General features: G+C 41.4%; 3 protein-coding genes across 3 annotated transcripts in view; all 3 read left to right on the top strand.

Annotated features, from left to right (window-relative positions):
- Positions 1–23,674, top strand: part of LOC311065419 (protocadherin gamma-C5-like) — a gene marked incomplete at its 5' end in the record, with an annotated part of 366,358 nt that overhangs the window by 63,458 nt on the left and 279,226 nt on the right. The window lies entirely within an intron of this gene.
- Positions 1,165–14,055, top strand: LOC311033413 (protocadherin beta-15-like; the record flags this gene model as incomplete). Its single annotated transcript, XM_084040921.1, has 3 exons — positions 1,165–1,607; positions 6,802–8,776; positions 14,005–14,055. 3 exons carry the CDS (start codon positions 1,165–1,167, stop codon positions 14,053–14,055), a joined length of 2,469 nt encoding a protein of 822 aa, XP_083897047.1.
- Positions 14,195–23,346, top strand: LOC311033412 (protocadherin beta-15-like; the record flags this gene model as incomplete). The annotated part of the gene is made up of 2 exons (XM_084040920.1): positions 14,195–14,855; positions 21,578–23,346. 2 exons carry the CDS (start codon positions 14,195–14,197, stop codon positions 23,344–23,346), a joined length of 2,430 nt encoding a protein of 809 aa, XP_083897046.1.

Here is a 23,674-nt window from a genome sequence, read left to right as displayed (position 1 = left end):
TGTGGTATTGTGCTGCTGTAGCCTATCTGCCTCAAGGTTTGATGTGTGTGTTCAGAGATGCTCTTCTGCATACCTCGGTTTTAAGAGTGGTTATTTGAGTTACTGTTGCCTTTCTATCAGCTCGAACCAGTCTTGCCATTTTCCTCTGACCTCAAAACTTCTGCTCACTGGATGTATTTAAATTTGTTTGCAAAATACTCTGTAAACCCTGGAAATGGTTGTGCATGAAAATCTCAGTAGATCAGCTGTTTCTGAAATACTCAGACCAGCCCGTTTGGCATCAACGCCACATAAAAAATTACTTCAATCACATTTTCCCCCATTGTGACTGTTGGTTTGAACTGTAGCAGATCATTTTGACCTCGTGTGCATGCAGGCTTTGATTGGCTAATTAGAAGAGTCCCTTAAGCTTTAGCTAGACAAGTTGTGTGTGTGTGTGTGTGTGTGTGTGTGTGTGTGTGTGTGTGTGTGTGTGTGTGTGTGTGTGTGTGTGTGTGTGTGTGTGTGTGTGTGTGTGTGTGTGTGTGTGTGTGTGTGTGTGTGTGTGTGTGTGTGTGTGTGTGTGTGTGTGCGCGTGCGTGCGTGCGTGCGTGCGTGTGTGTGCGCGCGCGCGTGAAACGCTTGTAAAGGCTGCTTTCCTCCCTCTACTTACTGTCGCTGTCCATCGTGCTGAATTCCTATTTGCACTCTATATTATTATGGATCTGATGGGCCTGTTGTTGTGATACTTAATACTTTGCAACTTTTTCTTTCGGTTTTGATTAGAGAAAAATGATGAATAAAAAGGTTAAAAAAGGTTAAATAAAAGTTAAATGGGGAAAAAAAAGTTATGCGAGTCCTTTGTAACGTTTATGGATGCAAATTCTTAAAGTTAAAGGTTGGCAAACATAATGAGTTGATTGTTTGTATAGATTGCAATATACCCTTGGATCTGTTGTGTGGCATGTGTCCTCACGGTGTCGCTATACACCAACAGAGTGACATTGTCCAAATAATGTCTTCATTTCCCACTGACGTGATCACATAGCTGAGGCATAAAAACTAGGATGTTGTAGAAAGCTGATACAAAAAATAACTCGTAGTGTGTTGAAATATTACCTGTAAGTTGGGTATCAATATTTATTCATAAATACGTTCAATTACATCACTACTGCTGTTGCGAAGATGGTTAAGAAGAGGCTTTTAATTCATTGCTGCGGTTTTGTCTTTTTTCTTTTTTTGTTCCAATGTGCTCATGGCGATCTCAGCTACTCTATCCCGGAGGAGATGAAGCCCGGATCTGTTATTGGAAATATTGCCAAGGACCTCGGACTTGAAGTGGGTCGACTAGCTTCTCGTAAAGCTCGTCTTGATTTGAGTGAAAATGAGAGGAAATATTGTGATTTCAATGTTCGAAACGGGGATCTGATTGTCGCGGAGAGGATAGACCGAGAGGAGCTTTGTGGAGAAAAGCCTTCATGTCTTTTGAAATTCGAGTTAATCTTGGAGAGTCCCTTAGAATTACATCGCATATCAATACAGATCCAAGACATTAATGATAATTCACCCGTTTTCCAAAAGGATGTTATCAAGCTAGAAATGAGAGAATCGGCCTACAAAGGAGCTCGGTATCGCATTAATCCCGCCCATGATGCAGATATAGGCAATAATGCTGTTCAGAGCTATGCACTGCAACGGAATGACAACTTTCTCTTGAATACACAGACAACCAATGCCGGTAGGAAATATGGTGAATTAATTTTAGATAAAGAGTTAGACAGAGAGGAGCAGCAGGTCATTAAGTTATTGCTGACGGCTCTAGATGGTGGTTCTCCACAGAGATCATGTACTGTAATCATACATGTCACTGTATTGGATGCTAATGATAACGCCCCAGTGTTTAGCCAGGCCGTTTATGAAGTTGGTCTACCTGAAAACTCACCTTTAAAAACTCCAGTTATTACTGTAAGTGCAACAGACGCAGACGAGGGTATGAATGGAGTAGTTACATATGAATTTAGCCAAGTGTCTGAAAAGTCAGGCAAATTATTTTCGCTGGATCAGGCAACAGGAGAAATAATTGTAATAGGTGATATTGATTATGAAGAGGGATCCAAATATGAAATGTTTGTTGAGGCAAAAGATGGCGATGGTCTCTCTTCTGATGCTAAAGTAATTATAAGTATTACTGATATGAATGACAATGCTCCAGTTATATATCTAAGATCTTTGACTAGCCCCATACCAGAGAATGTGCCATCTGGTACAGAAGTGGGCATCATTAATGTAAATGACAGAGACTCAGAAAAGAACCAACAGATAATTTGCTCCATTCAGCAAGATGTTCCATTTAAGCTCATTCCATCCATCAAAAACTATTATTCATTGGTGACAATAAGTGGACTAGACCGTGAACTAGTGTCTGATTACAACATTACAATAACTGCCACAGACAAGGGCTCTCCACCTCTGTCATCTTCTAAAACGATTCAGTTATCAGTAGGCGACATCAATGACAACCCACCTGCGTTTGAAGAACAATCATACAGTGCTTATGTGACTGAAAATAACAAACCTGGATCCACCTTGTGTTCGGTTTCTGCTTTAGACCCTGACTGGAGACAAAATGGCACAGTGATTTACTCTCTTTTTCCTGGTGAGGTGAACGGTGCCCCTGTGACCTCCTACCTATCCATTAATGGAGACACAGGGGTGATCCACGCTGTGAGGTCATTTGATTATGAACAGTTCAGGAGTTTTAAAGTCCATGTGATGGCCAGAGACAACGGTTCTCCTCCTCTCAGTAGCAATGTGACTGTCAGTGTCTTCATATCAGATGGGAATGACAACTCCCCTCAAATACTGTACCCCGCCCCGGAGGGCAACTCTCTTATGACAGAGATGGTCCCCAAAGCAGCTCTGGGGGGCTCTCTGGTGTCCAAGGTAATAGCAGTAGATGCAGACTCTGGACAAAATGCATGGCTGTCCTATTATATTGTCAAATCCACAGACCCAGGACTTTTCACTATTGGTATTCACAGTGGAGAGATCAGGACACAGAGAGACATTTCTGAATCTGACAGCATGAAACAGAACCTCATTGTGGCAGTGAAAGATAATGGACAGCCTTCTCTCTCTGCTACCTGTCCCATATATTTACTTATTTCTGACAACTTGGCTGAAGTACCTGAACTTAAAGATATGTCCTATGACGAGAACAACTCTAAACTGACCTTGTATCTTATCGTTGCACTGGTGTCTGTGTCCACTTTTTTCCTGACCTTCATTATTGTCATCCTGGGTGTGAGGTTTTGTCAAAGGAGAAAGCCCAGACTGTTGTATGATGGAGCGGTTGCCATCCCCAGTGCTTATCTCCCTCCAAATTATGCAGAAGTTGATGGAACTGGAACTTTACGCAGCACTTACAATTATGACGCCTATCTGACCACAGGGTCTAGAACCAGTGACTTCAAGTTCGTCCACCCGTATAACGACAACACTCTGCCTGCAGACGACACTATGAGGAAATCTATAAATGATTTTGCTGAGGCTTTTGGAGACTCTGATGGGTCACCAGAGGTAAGAATTGTTATTTAAGGTCAATATCAGGGACATATTGTAACTTAATGGTTATATACCTTTCATCTTGTAAGTGTCATATTACCTGCAGTACCTTTTAACACATTATGATCATGGCTCTATTTTGGCATTCTTCTATCCTTCAAATTTTTGTATTGCAGAATACTATCCTGTCTTTGTCCGGTGGTCAGATGTCCACATCCAATGTATTGATGAGATTTATGTTTGCTACTTTCCTTAATGTTATGGTACATTTAATTTGGTTTTGCTTTTTGACATTAATCTCTCATTTTGTGGCTATAGACGTATATTTTATTTTTTATTTTTTATTCATTCCATCACTTCCTCTCTTCATTTCTTCCCTGTATAGTTCTCAGCAATGCACTTCACAGCTGGTTATGTTTTACTACTTGTGTAGTTTTGGTCAAGCTTTGTTTAGATATGATGGATGAGAGATCAGTCTAACTCTGAGATAATTGTGAGGTGACAAAAGAAAAGATCATATAAAAAGTGAGGAAACCTTGTAAAATATATTAGTGATTCAATCCAAGTCAAGGTTATCCTTATCCACATTTGATTATAGTCACTTGAAAGTGGTGCTTGGATTTAAAATGATAACTTATTCAGTATCATTTTCAGTATAATTTTATTTACTTTATATCTCTTTATATCTGAGCCCTTGAAAATAAAAACACAGCCACAGCTCGCTTTGGTTTCAAATCATATCAGTATATACCACTAAATACAAGTACAAATGACATATAACCTATATATGTCCTTTAATACAATTCTACATTTAGTGATCAGATATCTGAACCTTGTTTTATTTAATGGATTGCATTAGGTCTGTGGATCTATTTGCATTTTACAATGTGCACAACTGTTGTCACTAAACATTAGTGGAGCAGTGATGCATCCTATCTACTATGCTTACCACTCACTAACATGAATCAACAAAATACAGAGGCACAGTGTACAATGCTGTTGGAAACTGGTTTAAAAGCGCTATATTAGTTTTGTTAAAAGGATGGAATATTACATTTAGATGGAAACATATATCTGTAGAAGATCGTATTGTGGATTTGTTTGGATACCACTGTTGTGAGGATGGTTGACTAAGAGTATTTTCTTCAAAGGTGTACCTTTTGCCTTGTTCTTGCTAAATTAGGCTCATGGGTGGCAACCTGAATTATTATATTCTGAAGATTTTCTTTGCAATAGCAATACAGCCAAGGACCTCAGACTTGTGTTTGGCAAACTATCTGCAATATCTAAACAATTCTGCTCATGAACTTTATGTTGATATATACATTTACAAAGACTATTGAGATATTCATCTTTGAGGCTGAGAGAATATACGGAGAGAATACTCTCCATCCAATTGACTTCTCACTCAACATTGCACTGCAGTATATCGGTCCTCAGTAATACACCCGGTGTGAATTCGATCGGATGAACGGTCGAGATGTGCGAACTAATGACAATCTGACAGAGATACAACATAGAGAGACACTGGAATTTACTGATGACAAATAATGCCAACGATTACATTAGACAGACAGAAAGCCCTTTACTAATTCTGAGGGAATTTCTTTCGTCATAGTGATGCGACCTTAGGTGCAAGTAGTCTGGGAGGGTTAGCGTCGGAGCTTGGACAGCAGGGGCGCGGCCAATGCGTTGTGATTCAAATCAACAGCCAATGAAGAAAAGGGGGCGGGATCCACATGCAGTGGGTGATGCATCTAAATAGGATCGACGGGAAGCAATTTCCCCTTGAGAAATTTCGGCCGCCATTGTTGTGTACTGCTGTTTGCCTCTCGTCGGACTTTTTAGACGAGTTGCACAGCTCTCAGACCGGTAAGAGGCGTGTCCGCTCAGATTCAGAGCGTGACGTACATCCCGCCCAGAAATACCAGGGCTGTGGCCCAGAAGTTCCTCGCCAGAGCTGGCGAAAACTTCTGGGAACTCAGATTAAGGTGCAAGTAACTTGTTTACATTTTTGTTGTAGATGGAAATTCTTAAAATTAAAGACTAGCAGAGTTGAGATAAGTTTGCATGAATTGTATTATAACTATGGAACTGTTATAATGCTGTTCAGAGCTATGCACACACACACACACACACACACACACACACACACACACACACACACACGCACACACGCACACACGCGCACACACACACACACACACACACACACACACACACACACACACACACACACACACACACACACACACACACACACACACACACACACACACACACACACACACACACACACACACACACACACGCACACAGCTCAACAAGGCTGCTTTCCCCCCTCTGCTTACTGTCGCTGTCCATGGTGCTGAATTCCTCTGTGCACTCTGTATTATTATGGATCTGATGGATCTGTTGCTGTGGTACTTTGAAATTTTGCTTTAGATAAATGACCTGCCAGGTTTAATAAAGGTTAAATGAAAAACTAAAAGTTAGGAGCGAGTCCTTTAATTATAACAATTATGGGTGCATATTTTAAAGTTAAAGGCAGGTCAACAAAATGTGTTGATTAGTTAGATTGCAATATACCCTTGGATCTGTTGTGTGGCATGTGTCCTCACGGTGTCACTATACACCAACAGAGTGAAATGGTCAAAGTAATATCTTCATTACCCACTGCGATGACCACAAAGCTGAGGCATAAAAACTAGAACGTTGTCGAAAGCTGTTGTCAAAGCCAAGTAAGAACTCATAGTCTGCTGAGATATTACCTTTTAGTTGGATATAAATACTTATTTGGTTACGTTCAACCTCAGTGGATACTATTGCTGTTACGAAGATGGTTAAGAATGGATATTTAATTAAATGCTGCGGCTTTGTCTTTTTTCTTGTTTTGTTCCAATGTGCTCATGGCGACCTAAGCTACTCTATCGCGGAGGAGATGAAGTCCGGATCTGTTATTGGAAATATAGCCAAGGACCTAGGACTTGAAGTGGGTCGACTAGCTTCTCGTAAAGCTCGTCTTGACGTGAAAGAAAACGAGAGGAAATATTGTGATTTCAATGTTCGAAACGGGGATCTGATTGTCGCGGAGAGGATAGACCGTGAGGAGCTTTGTGGAGAAAAGCCTTCTTGTCTTTTGAAATTCGAGTTGCTCTTGGAGAGTCCCTTGGAATTACACCGTATATCACTTCAAATACAAGACATTAATGATAATTCACCCGTTTTCCAAAAAGATGTTATCAAATTAGAAATTAGAGAATCTGCTGTCAAGGGAGCTCGGTATCGCATTAATGCAGCCCATGATGCAGATATAGGCAATAATGCTGTTCAGAGCTATACACTGCAACGGAATGACCATTTTGTTTTGAATACCCAAACAACCAGTGCCGGTAGCAAATATGGTGAATTGATCTTAGATAAAGAGTTAGACAGAGAGGAGCAGCAGGAAATTAAGTTAATGCTGACGGCTCTAGATGGTGGTTCTCCACAGAGATCAGGTACTGTAATCATACACGTCACTGTCTTGGATGCTAACGATAACGCCCCGGTGTTCAGTCAGGCTGTCTATGAAGCTAGTCTACCTGAAAACTCGCCTTTAAAAACTCTAGTTATTACCGTAAGTGCAACGGACGCAGACGAGGGTGTGAATGGAGTAGTTGCATATGAATTTAGCCGATTTTCTGAAAAGTCCAGGAAATTGTTTTCCCTAGATCAGGCAACTGGAGAAATAATTGTAACAGGTGACATTGATTATGAAGAGGGATCCAAATATGAAATGTTTGTTGAGGCAAAAGATGGGTATGGTCTCTCTTCTGATGCAAAAGTTATTATAAGTATTACTGATATGAATGACAATGCTCCAGTTATATATCTAAAATCTCTTAATAGCCCCATACCAGAGAATGTGCCATCTGGTACAGAAGTGGGCATCCTTAACGTGCATGATAGAGACTCAGAGAAGAACCAACAGATAATTTGCTCCATTCAGCAAAATGTTCCTTTTAAGCTTGTTCCTTCAATCAAAAACTATTATTCATTGGTGACAATAAGTGATCTGGACCGTGAACTTATTTCGGATTACAACATTACAATAACTGCCACAGACAAGGGCTCTCCACCTCTGTCATCTTCTAAAATGCTTCAGTTATCAGTAGGTGACATCAACGACAACCCACCTGTGTTTGAAGAACAATCATACAGTGCCTATGTGACTGAAAATAACAAACCTGGATCCACCTTGTGTTCGGTTTCTGCTTTAGACCCTGACTGGAGACAAAATGGCACAGTGATTTACTCTCTTTTTCCTGGTGAGGTGAACGGTGCCCCTGTGACGTCCTACCTATCCATTAATGGAGACACAGGGGTGATCCACGCTGTGAGGTCATTTGATTATGAACAGTTCAGGAGTTTCAAAGTCCATGTGATTGCCAGAGACAATGGTTCTCCTCCTCTCAGTAGCAATGTGACTGTCAGTGTCTTCATATCAGATGGGAATGACAACTCTCCTCAGATACTGTACCCTGCCCCGGAGGGCAACTCTCTTATGACAGAGCTGGTCCCCAAAGCAGCTCTGGGGGGCTCTCTGGTGTCCAAGGTGATAGCAGTAGATGCAGACTCTGGACAAAATGCATGGCTGTCCTATTATATTGTCAAATCTACAGACCCAGGACTTTTCACTATTGGTCTCCACAGTGGAGAGATCAAGACACAGCGAGACATTTCTGAATCTGACAACATGAAACAGAACCTCATCGTGGCAGTGAAAGATAATGGACAGCCTTCTCTCTCTGCCACCTGTCCCATATATTTACTCATTTCTGACAACTTGGCTGAAGTTCCAGAACTTAAAGACATGTCTTATGACGAGAACAACTCTAAACTGACCTCGTATCTTATCGTTGCACTGGTGTCTGTGTCCACCTTTTTCCTGACCTTCATTATTGTCATCCTAGGTGTGAGGTTTTGTCAAAGGAGAAAGCCCAGACTCTTGTATGATGGAGCGGTTGCCATCCCCAGTGCTTATCTCCCTCCAAATTATGCAGAAGTTGATGGCACAGGAACTTTACGCAGCACTTACAATTATGACGCCTACCTGACCACAGGGTCTAGAACCAGTGACTTCAAGTTTGTCCACCCTTATAACGACAACACTCTGCCTGCAGACGACACTATGAGGAAATCTATAAATGATTTTGCTGAGGCTTTTGGAGACTCTGATGGGTCGCCAGAGGTAAGAATTGTTAGTTTAGATCAATATCAAGTACATATTACAAGTTAATGTTTGTATACATTTACTCTTATAAGTATCATATACCTGCAGTACCTTCTAACACATATGATCATTGCTCCTTTGTGGCATTCTTCTATATCCTTCAAATGTTTTTATTGCAGAATATTACTATCTGTCTTTGTCTTGTGGTCAGATATCCACATCCAGTGTATTGATGAGATATCTGTTACTTTCCTTAATTGTATGGTACACTTAATTTGGTTTTGCTTTAAGACATTAATATCTCATTTTTTGATGTAGACGTACACAGATATATTTTTTCATTTTCAGTTCACTGAATTACTTCATCTCTGTTTCTTCCGTGTAGAGTCCTCAGCAGTCCTCAGCAATGCACTTCACATGGTCATGTTTTACTTGGTCAGGTTTTGTTTAGAAATGATGGATGAGAGATCAGTCTTAGATAATTGTGAGTTGGCAAAAATAAATGTGGATTTTACACTTCTATTATTCAGTTTCATTTTACATTTTATTTGTATTTAAAAAGGCTGAGTTTTGTTTGTTAAAGGGGCTACACCATGAATTTCATTTTTTTTAGGTTTTTAGTATTTTTTGGGCTCCCCAGTGTCTCTTGTACCCAATTTTTTTTTTTTTTTTTAACATTCAGTCATTCATGCTCATTTCATGGATTTCCTGAATGGGCGTGTCTGAACAGGCCATTTCAGAATGGCTGTGCAAGTGATGTCACTTGCACTGATTTTGCATTGAGGATGGCCAGACAGAATTGCTCAGTAGCTCCCCCCTGCCCAATAGGACGTTTTGGTATTGCAGCTGAAAAAGCTTGGAATGACAGACAGTCAGATTGTGAGAAAAAATATCTGGATGTTTTTTAGGCTTACAACCTGTTTATAACGTATTAGGGGGCAATATTTATATACAGTGGCGTCGTTAGGGGTGGGCTTCGGTGGCTATAGCCACCAATGTTTTGTCCAAAGCCACCAATAAAAATAAAATAAAAATTAAAAAATTAAAAGTTTTTTTTTTTTTTTTGAATTATATATCTATCACCCTAACCTAACCCTACCCCTAACCCTAAAACCGAAATAAAGTAACAAAAAACGGGGAAAAAAGCACCCTAATCCGCGAAATCCGCGAAAAAAAACGCGCGCGCGCGGGAGGAGGGGCACATGCCCGTTGCCTGCGGGGCTAAGACCATTATTATTGTTATTATTACAGTATATTTGTTTTATTATTGAGCAATGTGCAAACTGAGGCCTCAGTTTCCTCTTCTTGGCTGACAGGACTCAGGAGTGGCACCTGGTGTGGTATTGTGCTGATGTAGCCTATCTGCCTCGAAGTTTGATGTGTAGGAAGTTCAGAGAGTGCATGGTTATTTGAGTTACTGTTGCCATTCTATCAGCTCGAACCAGTCCTGCCATTTTCCTCTGACCTCTGACCTCAGAACTGCTGCTCACTGGATATATTTAATTTTTGTAAAGCCTAGAAATGGTTGTGCGTGAAAATCTCAGTATATCAGCTGTTTCTGAAATGCCCGTTTGGCACCAACGCCACTTTAAAAATCACTATAATCAAAAGTTTTCCCATTTTGACTGTTGGTTTGAACTGTAGCAGATCGTTTTGACCTTGTTTGCATGCCTAAAGGCTTTGATTGGCCAATTGTCTCCACCGGGCCAAAAGGCATGGCGAGAGAGTATGTTTTATCCCTTGTCCGTCTGTCCCGCCGTGTGTCCGTCCGTCCGTGTGTCCGTCCTTCTGTCTGCGACCAGCTAAACTCCACCACCGTTGGCCCGGTCGCTGTGAAACTGCACACACACTCCCTGGATGCCACAGCAGAACCTCTGGCCCACATTTTTCAGATCAGCCTGTCATAGCACCACCATGAGGCCAACTTTTGCAAAACACATTTTTGTCTCCGCCAGGCCGAAAGGCATGGCAAGAGAGTATGTTTTACCCCTTGTCCGTCCGTCCGTGTGTCCGTCCGTGTGTCCGTGTGTCCATCTGTCTGTGAACAGCTAATCTCCGGCACCGTTGGCCCGCTCGCTGCGAAACTGTGCACACACACTCCCTGGATGCCAATTCAGAACCTCTGCCATTTTTCACATGGGCCTGTTATAGCGCCACCAGGAGGCCAATTTGTGCAAAACTTTTTTTTTTAATATTACTCCAATAGGTTTTATCCAAACATCATGCAAATCGGTACAAAGTATCTCTATAGTCATGTGATCAACATAGATCTGTCCGATTTTCAATATTCCATCGTGATTGGCTAAGATTGGCTTCCAAAGTTTGCAGGATTGGTTTGTTTTGAACAAAATGCCTAAAATCATCTACGCAGCATGAGATTTCCGTGAAATTGTGCACGAACATTCCCACTAGGCTGAGGAAGAAATGCCACTTGAAAATGTTCAACTCAGCCTCATGGTGGCGCTATAACAGGCCGATTTGCGTTTTTACCTATAACTGCACTGATCTGCGTTAAACTTTGCACGCACTCTCCCTAGAGGCCAAGGAAAAACCTTTGCCATGCATTTTTCACATCTGCCTTTTAGAGCGCCACCAGGAGGCTGACTTTTGTAAAACAAATGTTTTGCTATTACTCCTTCATAATCTGTCCAAAAATCACGCAAATCGGTACACAGTATCTCTATAGTCATGTGATCAAGATGGAAGTGTCCGATATTTCATATTCCATCCTAATTGGCTAACATTGGCTTCCAAAGTTTGCTGGATAGGTCCGTTTGAACAAAATGCCTCAAATCATGAACGCAACCTGCGATTTCTGTGAAATTTTGCACACATATTCCCACTAGGCCGAGGACAAAATGCCACCCTTTACACATTGGCCTGTTATAGCGCCACCAGCAGGTCTAATTTAGCAAAACACATTTTTGGAACAAAAGGCCTCAAATCATAAATGCAGTGTCCGATTACCGAGCAAGGCTAAGAAGAAATGCCGCCCCTTTTCACATTGGCTTATTATAGCGCCACCAGGAGGCCACAATAACCTACCTGACCTGGCGGAGACCTGTGCTCTGTGGAGCACTTTTTCTAGTTTGATATTACTCCTACAGATTCTGTCCAAAAAACACAGATATCGGTACACAGTATTTCTATAGTCATGTGATCAACACCGATCTGTCCGATTTTCCATATTCCATCCTGATTGGCTAAGATTGGCTTCCAAAGTTTGCCGGATTGGTTCGTTTTGAACAAAACTTGGCCCAGGAAGAAATGGTACCCTTTTCGCATTGGCCTGTTATAGGGATGTGCAATATCGGTTGGCCAATATATCACATATATATTGTGTGTGTGTGTGTGTGTGTGTGTGTGTGTGTGTGTGTGTGTGTGTGTGTGTGTGTGTGTGTGTGTGTGTGTGTGTGTGTGTGTGTGTGTGTGTGTGTGTGTGTGTGTGTGTGTGTTTGGGCGGGGGATAGGTGTTGGGTTTCACATGGTGTACAGACGTGCGTGCTGCCTCTCATTCACTCAGACAGAGAGACTGAGTGTGTCTCGTTGTGAGCGCTGCTGGTGCTCGCGTGTTGCGCCACTCGTTAATTCATTTGCTTCAGGTGTGTAAGCCCAGCCAAGCTTATTAAAGTGGTCATTGGGCAAAAGCAGAGCCTCCCGACCGTGTTGGTGGACAAATATAGCAGTAGTTGGGCGCTGTTTGGCAATACTTGTTGTGAGCATGCTAATGTGTGCTAAGTGCTAACAAGTAACAACAAACAAATGTATGCTATTAAGCGTGCAGGCGCGCGCGCGCGCACACACACACACACACACACACACACACACACACACACACACACACACACACGCGCACACACACACACACACACACACACACACACACACACACACACACACACACACACACACACACACACACACAGAGTGGTTCTAAAAGTGGGGTCCCCGGATCCCCAGCTAAATGATGGGTATAGTTAGGAACCAAATGGACCCTTATGGGTCTGTAACTCAGAGTGTACAAATCGAACCAAATGGACCCATATATGGGTCTGTAACTCGGAGTGTACAAACCAAATGGACCCTTATGGGTCTGTAATTCAGTGTCCAAATGGAACCAATTGGTCACAATTTTCAAAGATAGGCAGAAATTTTCAATAGCAGACTAGATTATTTTTTGGAAAGATTTAATGTAGCCTACTCTCAGAGTCAATATGGTTTTAAAACTAACAGATCAACATCTCAAGCATGGAATCCATTGAAAGAACCGCAGATGCAACTGGAATATTAATTTACCTCAAAAAATATTTATACACTATCTATCACAACATATTAATGAACAAACTGGAGAAAATTGGTATTAGAGGCATTGCAGTAGACTGGATAAAAACAAAGTTATTTGGACAGACGTCAACAGTTTGTGAAGCTGGGCAAATACAGCTCAAATCATTTGGACATTGCTTGTGGCGTCTCCCAGGGGTCAGTATTGGGGCCCAAACTTTTGATTCTTTACATCAATGATATTTGCCAAGTTTCTAAGTTGCTGTCACTGTTTTTTGCTCATGGCACACCCCTAGCCTGTTATAGCGCAAACCACATTTTTGGAACAAAATGCCTCAAATCAAGAATGCAGTGTCCAATTGCTGTGAAAGGCCTAAGAAGAAATGGCACCCTTTTCACATTGGCCTGTTATAACGCCACCAGGAGGCCACAATAACCTACCTGACCTGACGGAGACTTGTGCTCCGAGGAGCACTTTTTCTGGTTAGAAGTGTTCCTTAATGTGCAGCTAGACAAGTTGTGTGTGTGTGTGTGTGTGTGTGTGTGTGTGTGTGTGTGTGTGTGTGTGTGTGTGTGTGTGTGTGTGTGTGTGTGTGTGTGCGTGTGCGCGCGCGCAACGCAAACGTAATGGCTGCTTTCCTCCCTCTGATACTGTCGCTGTCCATGGTGCTGAATTCCTATTTGCACTCTGTATTATTATGGCTCTGATGGGCCTATTGTTATAGTACTTTGCAACTTTTTATTTCGGTTTTGATTAGAGATAAATGACCTGCCAGTTAAATAAAGGTTAAATAAAATAAAATAAAAGAAGGTTTGGTGCGAGTCCTTTTGTAACATTTATGGATGCAAATTCTTAAAGTTAAAGTCTGGCAAACAAGATTAGATTGATTGTTTGCATAGATTGCAATATACCCTTGGATCTGTTGTGTGGCATGTGTCCTCACGGTGTCGCTATTCACCAACAGAGTGACATCGTCCAAGTAATGTTTTCATGTCAAACTGACGTGACCACATAGCTGAGGCATAAAAACTAGAATGTTGTCGAAAGCTGAAGGCAAGCAAGAACTCGTAGCCTGCTGAAATTATTACCTTTTAGTTGGGTTTCAATATTTATTCATAAATATGTTCAATTACATCACTACTGCTGTTATGAAGATGGTTAAGAAGATGCATTTAATTCAATGCTGCGGCTTCGTCTTTTTTCTTTTTTTGTTCCAATGTGCTCATGGCGACCTAAGCTACACTATCCCAGAGGAGATGAAGCTCGGATCTGTTGTTGGAAATATAGCCAAGGACCTCGGACTTGAAGTTGGTCGATTATCTACCCGTAAGGCTCGTCTACACGTGAAAGAAAACGAGAGGAAATATTGTGATTTCAACGTTCGAAACGGGGATCTGATTGTTGCGGAGAGGATAGACCGAGAGGAGCTTTGTGGAGAAAAGCCTTCTTGTCTTTTGAAATTCGAGTTGCTCTTGGAGAGTCCTTTAGAATTACATCGTATATCCCTTCAAATCCAAGACATAAATGATAATTCACCCGTTTTCCAAAAAGATGCTATCAAGTTGGAAATTAGTGAATTGGCCGTCAAAGGAGCACGGTACCGCATTAATACCGCCCATGATGCAGATATAGGCAAGAATGCCATTCAGAGCTATACACTGCAACGGAATGACAACTTTCTCTTGAATACCCAGACGACAAGTGCCGGTAGGAAATATGGTGAATTGATTTTAGATAGAGAGTTAGACCGAGAGGAGCAGCAAGAAATTCAGTTATTACTGACGGCTCTAGATGGTGGTTCTCCACAGAGATCTGGCACTGTAATCATACACGTCACTGTATTGGATGCTAATGATAACGCCCCGGTGTTCAGCCAGGCTGTCTATGAAGCTAGTCTACCTGAAAACTCACCTTTTAAAACTCCAGTTATTACTGTGAGTGCAACAGACGCAGACGAGGGCGTGAATGGAATAGTTTCATATGAATTTAGCCAAGGGTCTGAAAAATCACAAAAGATATTTTCACTGGATCAGGCAACAGGGGAAATTATTGTAACAGGTCATATCGATTATGAAGAGGGATCCAAATATGAAATGTTTGTAGAAGCAAAAGATGGGTATGGTCTTTCTTCTGACGTAAAAGTAATTATAAGTATTACTGATATGAATGACAATGCCCCAGTTATATATCTAAATTCCCTGACTAGCCCCATACCAGAGAATATGCCATCTGGTACAGAAGTGGGCATCATTAACGTGCATGATAGAGACTCAGAAAATAACCAACAGATCATTTGCTCCATTCAGCAAAGTGTTCCTTTTAAGCTCACTCCATCCATCAAAAACTATTATTCAATAGTGACAATAAGTGAACTGGACCGTGAACTAGTGTCTGATTACAACATTACAGTGACTGCTACAGACAAGGGCTCTCCCCCTCTGTCATCTTCCAAAATTATTCAGTTATCAGTAGGTGACATCAATGACAACCCACCTGTGTTTGAAGAACAATCATACAGTGCCTATGTGACTGAAAATAACAAACCTGGATCCACCTTGTGTTCGGTTTCTGCTTTAGACCCTGACTGGAGACAAAATGGTACAGTGATTTACTCTCTATTTTCGGATGAGGCGAATGGTGCCCCTGTGTCCTCCTATCTATCCATTAACGGAGACACAGGAGTTATCCACACTTTGAGGTCATTTGATTATGAACAGTTCAGGAGTTTTAAAGTCCATGTGATAGCTAGAGATAATGGTTCTCCTCCTCTCAGCAGCAACATGACTGTCAGTGTCTTCATAACGGATGTGAATGACAACTCTCCTCAGATACTGTACCCTGCCCCGGAGGGCAACTCTCTCATGACAGAGGTAGTCCCCAAAATAGCTCTGGGCAGCTCCCTTGTATCCAAGGTAATTGCAGTAGATGCAGACTCTGGACAGAATGCCTGGCTGTCCTATCATATTGTCAAATCCACTGATCCAGGACTATTCACTATCGGTCTCCACAGCGGAGAGATCAGGACACAGCGGGACATTTCTGAAACTGACAGCATGAAACAGAACCTTATTGTTGCAGTGAAAGATAATGGACAGCCTTCTCTCTCTGCCACATGTTCCTTGTATTTACTTATTTCTGATAACTTGGCGGAAGTTCCTGAACTAAAAGATATGTCTTTTGATGAGAACAATTCAAAAATGACTTCTTATCTGATCATAGCTCTGGTGTCCGTGTCCACCTTTTTCCTGACCTTCATTATTGTCATCCTGGGTGTGAGGTTTTGTCACAGGAGAAAGCCCAGACTGCTTTTTGATGGAGCAGTTGCCATCCCAAGTGCTTATCTCCCTCCTAATTATGCAGAGGTTGATGGCACTGGAACTTTACGCAGCACTTACAATTATGACAGCTACATGACAACGGGTTCCAGAACCAGTGACTTTAAGTTTGTCAGCCCTTACAATGACAACACACTGCCTGCTGACCAGACTCTGATAAAAAATCCAACAGACTTTGCAGAAGCCTTTGGAGATTCTGATTCTTCCCCTGAGGTAGGAATCTTTGTCCCAGCTGTTAGGTGTTATTAACTGAGTCAACGTTGGGATTATTTTTTATCAGATAATATCCTTCATGTTACTTTTTCATTTGCCGTACACTAGACACCATCAGGCTGTCATCTCTTTCAGCATAATGGTATGCTTGTACAGTATGGTTGCAGTATATGGGTGCAATCGTGTACATTGTTATTCAGTCTTATTCTTTTGATTACTTTTTTTAAATGAGATGTATTGCCTTGAATTCCTATAACCCTATCTAGCAACTGCAGTGGGCAGGTGTCCACACTATTGTCTCAAAGGGCCTCACTATTGTTGCTGTCCCAGGAGCTGAATTGTGCTCCATTATGTGTTTCTGATTCAGTGGTATTACTCTGTTTTGATTTGTTCACATCATTTTCATCATTGAAAGAAAGATTTTTGTTAGACATCTCTGTAGTGTTAATATTCAGGGATATTATTTGTCCACTATTATTTTGGATAGAAGGTAGAAGATGTTATATACTATGTTTTTTGTAAGAGCTGTTTAGTTTTTTTGGGAAGGGTTGCAATAATTGAGAGAATCAGTAAGTATTACCTTGACATAATTGTTTTTGTCGCAGATTTATTTTTCTCTTCAATAAAACTGCGCTTTTGCCTTTCTCCATCGGCACATTGTTTTCCCCTCATCCCCAGGCTCTTTGGGTCTTAACAATTACATTGTGGTGATAAGATAACTACTCTACCACTATGAAAGGACATTAACGCTACTGGCAGAGCATGCACACAGTACCAATATCAAAGGCAATTCCCATAGTTAGATGTCACAAAAAGGTCATTATCATTGGTGTTAACTGTAAAAAACGTAATATAAACAGCAGTTTTCATGTATATAGCAGCGATAGATTAAAGTGAATTTCAACCTGCCAAAAATATGGCAAAAGAGAAAGGCATTCAATGTCACATGTAGGACAGACTAAGAGACTGTGTGTGTGTGTGTGTGTGTGTGTGTGTGTGTGTGTGTGTGTGTGTGTGTGTGTGTGTGTGTGTGTGTGTGTGTGTGTGTGTGTGTGTGTGTGTGTGTGTGTGTGTGTGTGTGTGTTTGTGTGTGTGTGTGTGTGTGTGTGTGTGTGTGTGTGTGTGTCTGTGTCTGTGTGTGTGTGTGTGTCAAACTTTGCTGAGACAATTGGAGATTTTGATAGTTCTCCTGAGGAATGAAGCTGTAGTCCAAACGTTTATGGCTTGGCTGGCTTGCCATCAACCATTGTTATTCCCCCCCTCACATAATGTCCACCATTATTACTTGTATCTAGATTAGGCAACAATGTCAGGGTTCATTATATTGTATTGTTTAATTTGTGTGTAACATTGCATATGTGTAATAGCATAGCATATAATGGCTTAAATCTCTTCAACCTTATGAACCATAGCATCCCTATTCTGGGTTAGTATATAGGATTTAAGTGTTTAACTTGCAATAGGTGATTTTGGCACATCTATTCTCATATGTGCTTAATGGCTCTGGGGATACACATGTTCTTGCGTATGCTTTAGTGGCTTAGTGAGAATTGCATTTGGTACCTTTAGTTTTTTTGGTCAATTTTAATGATACTCCTGCAATATATTTAATTCAAGGTTGGATGATATTTTGTTGTGCATGTCACATGTAATGTGTGAGGCTTATTGTCTCCGCCAGGCCGTAAGGCATGGCGAGAGAGTATGTTTTGCACCCCGTCCGTCCGTCCGTGTGTCCGTGTGTCCGTGTGTGTGTCCATCTGTCTGTGAGCAGCTAATCTCCGTCACCGTTGGCCCGGTCGCTGCGAAACTGTGCACACACACTCCCTGGATGCCATTTCAGATGTTTTTGACATGGGCCTGTTATAGCGCCACCAGGAAGCTGCTTTTTGCAAAACACATTTTTTCTCCTACATATTTTGTCCAAACATCACGCAAATCGGTACACAGTATCTCTACAGTCATTAAACGAAACGGGTCTTTCAGATTTTTCATATTCCATCCTGATTGGCTAAAAATGGCTTCCAAAGTTTGCAGGACTGCTCCGTTTTGAACAAAATGCCTCAAATTATGAACACAGCATGCAATTTCCGTGAAACTTTGCACGCACATTCACACTATGCCGAGGAAGAAATTCCACTTGAGATTTTTCTAATCAGCCTCATGGTGGCGCTATAACAGCCCGATTCGTGTTTTTACCTATAACCGCACCAATCTGTGTAAAACTTTGTATGTGCACTCCCTAGAGGTCAAGGAAAAACCTTTGCCCTGCATTTTTCACATCTACCTTTTATAGCGCCACCAGGAGGCCGACTTATGTAAAACATATTTCTTTACATTACTCCTTCCGATTTTATCCAAATTTCACGCAAATCGGTACATATGATCTCTATAGTCATGTGATCAAGACGGATCTGTTTAATTTTTCATATTCTTGCCCGATTGGCTAAGATTCACATCTAAAGTTTGCAGGAGTGGCCTGTTTAGAACAAAATGCCGCAAATCATGAATGCAGCGTCCGATTGCGGTCAAACTTTACAGGCACATTCACATTATGTTGAGGAACAAATGCTACCATTGGCCTGTTATAGCGCCACCAGCAGGTCTAATTTAGCAAAAAAAAAATTGGAACAAAATTGAAATCCTCAAATCATGAAAGCAGTGTCCGATTGCCTTGCAAGACCTAAGAAGAAATGGTAACCTTTTTACATTGGCCTATTATAGCGCCACCAGGAGGCCACAATAACCTACCTGACCTGGCGGACACCTGTGCTCCGAGGAGCACTTTTTCTAGTTGCAGCTGTATTTCATGCAGCTACTGAAAACCCTTCCACAAAATAAATCAGTTGCTCACAGTTTTCATTTGTGAAATGATTGCTATCCGTCTAGAAAATGCCTGATATATTATGCTTTGTTGGCTGGGTATTATTTGTTTCAGTGTGAGACACGTTTTCCTTTCACTGCTTTGTATTGTCGCTGTCCTTGGTGCTGAATTGCACTCCAGCTTTCGCTGCCTCTTTGAGGAGCAATGTTATAGCTCTGATTTAGTGCTCATGATGCTTTTATCATTGAAATACAGCTTTTTGCTGAATGCAACACATTTTATACAACCTCTTTTCATGGTTATGTATGTGACAATTATATTTATTCATTAATTGAACTATATCAGGTGTGTGTGTGCGCGCGCGTGCGTGTGACACACACATAGTGAGAAACAAATATAAGATCTTGTCTCAGACAGGTATATTATCTTATCAATATGCATCAGTTCCAGAAGTGTGTTGGTGATATACATATCTAACTGTGCAGGTAAAGAGCATATTACCATATGCATACCCAATCAATAGCAACAATATCACAGTCGATTGTGCGAGGAGTTGAGCATGTATACATAAATCAGAGTCATTTAACCCAATCAAATGTAGAAACAGCATAAAACACATTTTCAACCTTTCTTAATTGGTCCTAATGCTCATTATAAGTTGGTACCATGTCTGCCTATTTGGTCTGTGTCTCCGAGGAGGGCTGTGGACAGTTTAAAAAAAAACTACCTACCAGTGACAACATCGGTAGGAAGGTTTGGCCATTTGAAAAAATGTTTTTAACACAAGAACAATGAATTTTATTTCAGCATCTAACTTCCCATGAAGAGAAAGGCTGTAGTTTGTATTAGCTTAGAATCCCCATCGATTATGTCATTGGTAGGCAGGTTTATGAACTGTCCTTAGCCCACCAATGAGATGCAGAGAGAGTAGACGGAAATTGTGCCTTCTTAATTGGAACAAATGAAGGTAAGGTTGAAAATGGGTGAATTGCTCCTTTAAAACATGCTATCATTCTTCAATACAGATTTGCCCTTTTATTCTTCTTGGTAGATCATACTTGAGTGGTGCACATTTGATATGTTTATGTTTATGTATTTGTCTTAAAATACAATTTGGCAAAACCTGAAAAGCATAACGGAGTAAATTAAATATTATTATTAAATATAATATTAAAAAAAAGTAAATATTCGACAGCATCTTTCCACAATGCCTTGGCACACATAAGTGGGTTGCATTGACTGTCTATTTCTTAATACCATAAAGCCAATAGAATATGTTGTAAATTGACAATAGCATGGTGTTATATCAAAGAGAAGCTCCTGGTGTCGCTGTGCGCTAAGGAAGGCAAATCAGTCACTCTTTCTCACGCTTGTGTCGACGGATACAAGGCGTTATTTCATGCGGTGTGCGTTGAAGAGCATGCAATAGTCATTCGGTTATTGTACTGAACCAAATAATACAGTTGCCGGATAGTTTTTGCCCAGCCATTTGGCCTCTTACAACAAGATGCTGAACCGTGGATTCGCCCTGAATTGCTACAGCGTTGCCTTTCTTTTCCTAAACCTGCATTTTGGCTATGGGGACGTGAGCTACTCTATTCCTGAGGAGATGAAACGCGGATCTGTTATTGGAAATATTGCCAAGGATCTGGGCTTGGCAACGAACCAACTGTCCTCGCGCAAAGCTCGGATTGATACCGAGGGGAATGGCAAACGGTATTGTGACATTAATCTGACCACTGGGGATTTGATTATTACCGACAGGATTGATAGAGAGGGCCTTTGTGGCAAGAAGGCGTTGTGTGTTCTAAAAGAGGAACTTGTGCTGGAGAATCCTTTAGAACTGCATAGCATCAGTGTTCGCGTTCAAGATATAAACGATAACTCACCACAGTTTACTGAGGACTTGATTTCGTTTGAAATTAGCGAATCGGCTGACAAAGGGGCTCGATTTCCTTTAAATGAAGCCTTTGATGCTGATATCGGGACCAACGCTGTGCAAACCTACACTCTACAAAGTAATGAGCATTTCACCATTAATTTGGATATGGGTGGCTCTGGACGCAAACGCAATGAATTGGTTCTGGTAAAGAAATTAGACAGAGAACAAGAAAATGAATTACAGTTATTACTCACAGCATTAGATGGAGGCGATCCACGGAGATCAGGTACTGTAGTCATACACGTCACTGTACTTGATGCTAATGATAACGCCCCTGTATTTAGCCAGGCCGTCTATAAAGTCAGCCTGCCTGAAAACTCTCCTCTGGATACTGTAGTTGCTACAGTGAGTGCTACTGATGCAGATGAGGGACCCAACGGCGATATAACATACTACTTTGATCATCTGACTGATGAATTTGTCGGTTTATTCTCACTTGATCATAAAACAGGGGAGATAAGAGTCACTGGTTCTATTGATTATGAAAATGAGTCATCATATGAACTGCGAATTAGAGCAAAGGATACAGCAGGCCTTACATCGTATTGTACAGTAATATTAGACATAACAGATGTAAATGACAACCCACCTATGATCCATTTAAAATCCCTTACCAGTTCCATTCCAGAGAATGTGCCTCCTGGTACAGAGGTGGGTATTATCAATGTGCAAGACAGAGACTCCGATGATAATAAACAGGTTCACTGCTCGATTCAACAAAACGTTCCTTTTAAGCTTGTTCCTTCAATCAAAAAATATTATTCTCTACTCACTATGGGAGAGCTTGACCGTGAACTAGTGTCAGATTACAACATTACAATCACTGCCACTGACGAGGGCTCTCCACCTCTGTCCTCCTCTAAAACTATTCAATTATCAGTAGGTGACGTGAACGACAACCCACCTGTGTTTAAGGAACAGTCCTACAGCACCTACATAACTGAAAATAACAAACCTGGTTCAACTCTATGTTCCGTTACTGCCATAGACCCAGACTGGAGACAAAATGGAACAGTGGTTTATTCTCTCTTACCTGGCGAGGTGAATGGTGCCCCTGTGTCTTCCTATCTATCCGTTAATGGAGACACAGGGGTGATCCACGCTGTGAGGTCGTTTGATTATGAACAGTTCAGGAGCTTTAAAGTCCACATTATGGCCAGAGACAACGGTTCTCCTCCGCTCAGTAGCAATGTGTCTGTCAGTGTCTTCATAACGGATGTGAATGACAACTCTCCTCAGATACTGTACCCCACCGCAGAAGGCAACTCTTTCATGACTGAGCTGGTCCCAAAAGCAGCCCAGGGGCGCTCTCTGGTTTCCAAGGTGATAGCTGTGGATGCAGACTCTGGACAGAATGCCTGGCTGTCCTATCATATTGTCAAATCCACTGATCCAGGACTTTTCACTATTGGTCTCCACAGTGGAGAGATCAGGACACAGCGGGACATTTCTGAAAGTGACAGCATGAAACAGAACATTATTGTTGCAGTGAAAGATAATGGACAGCCTTCTCTCTCTGCCACCTGTTCCTTGTATTTACTTATATCTGATAACTTGGCAGAAGTTCCTGAACTAAAAGATATGTCTTTTGATGAGAACAATTCTAAATTGACCTCCTATCTGATTATAGCTCTGGTGTCTGTGTCCACCTTTTTCCTGACCTTCATTATCGTCATCCTGGGTGTGAGGTATTGTCACAGGAGAAAGCCCAGACTGCTTTTTGATGGAGCAGTTGCCATCCCCAGTGCTTATCTCCCTCCTAATTATGCAGAGGTTGATGGCACTGGAACTTTACGCAGCACTTACAATTATGACAGCTACATGACAACGGGTTCCAGAACCAGTGACTTTAAGTTTGTCAGCCCATACAATGACAACACACTGCCTGCTGACCAGACTCTGAGAAAATCTCCTACAGACTTTGCAGAAGCATTTGGAGATTCTGATTCTTCCCCTGAGGTAGGAATGTTTGTCCCAGCTGTTAGGTGTTATTAACTGAGTCAACGTTGGGATTATTTTTCATCAGATAATATCCTTCATGTTACTTTTTCATTTGCCTTAGACTAGACAACATCAGTGTACAGTGTATGGGTGCAATCATGTAGAATGTCTTTCTGTCTGTTTCTTCTGATTATTATTATTATTTTTTTAAATTAGCCCTAAATTCCTATAATCCTCTCTAGTGACTGCATTGGACAGGTGTACACTGTCTCATAGGGCCTCATTTTCCTTCATTGTCTTTGTATTGTTGCTGTCCCTGGTGCTGCATTGCATTCCCTATGTCTCTCTGAGTCAGTGGCATTACTCTGTTTTGAATTGTTCA

Source organism: Gymnoscopelus microlampas, assembly GCF_963454915.1.
Source record: "Gymnoscopelus microlampas genome assembly, chromosome: 18".
In the NCBI taxonomy this organism is placed as follows: Eukaryota; Metazoa; Chordata; class Actinopteri; order Myctophiformes; family Myctophidae; genus Gymnoscopelus; species Gymnoscopelus microlampas.
The sequence above is the reverse complement of the archived record's forward strand: the minus strand, read 5'-3'. Positions and strand labels throughout refer to the sequence as shown.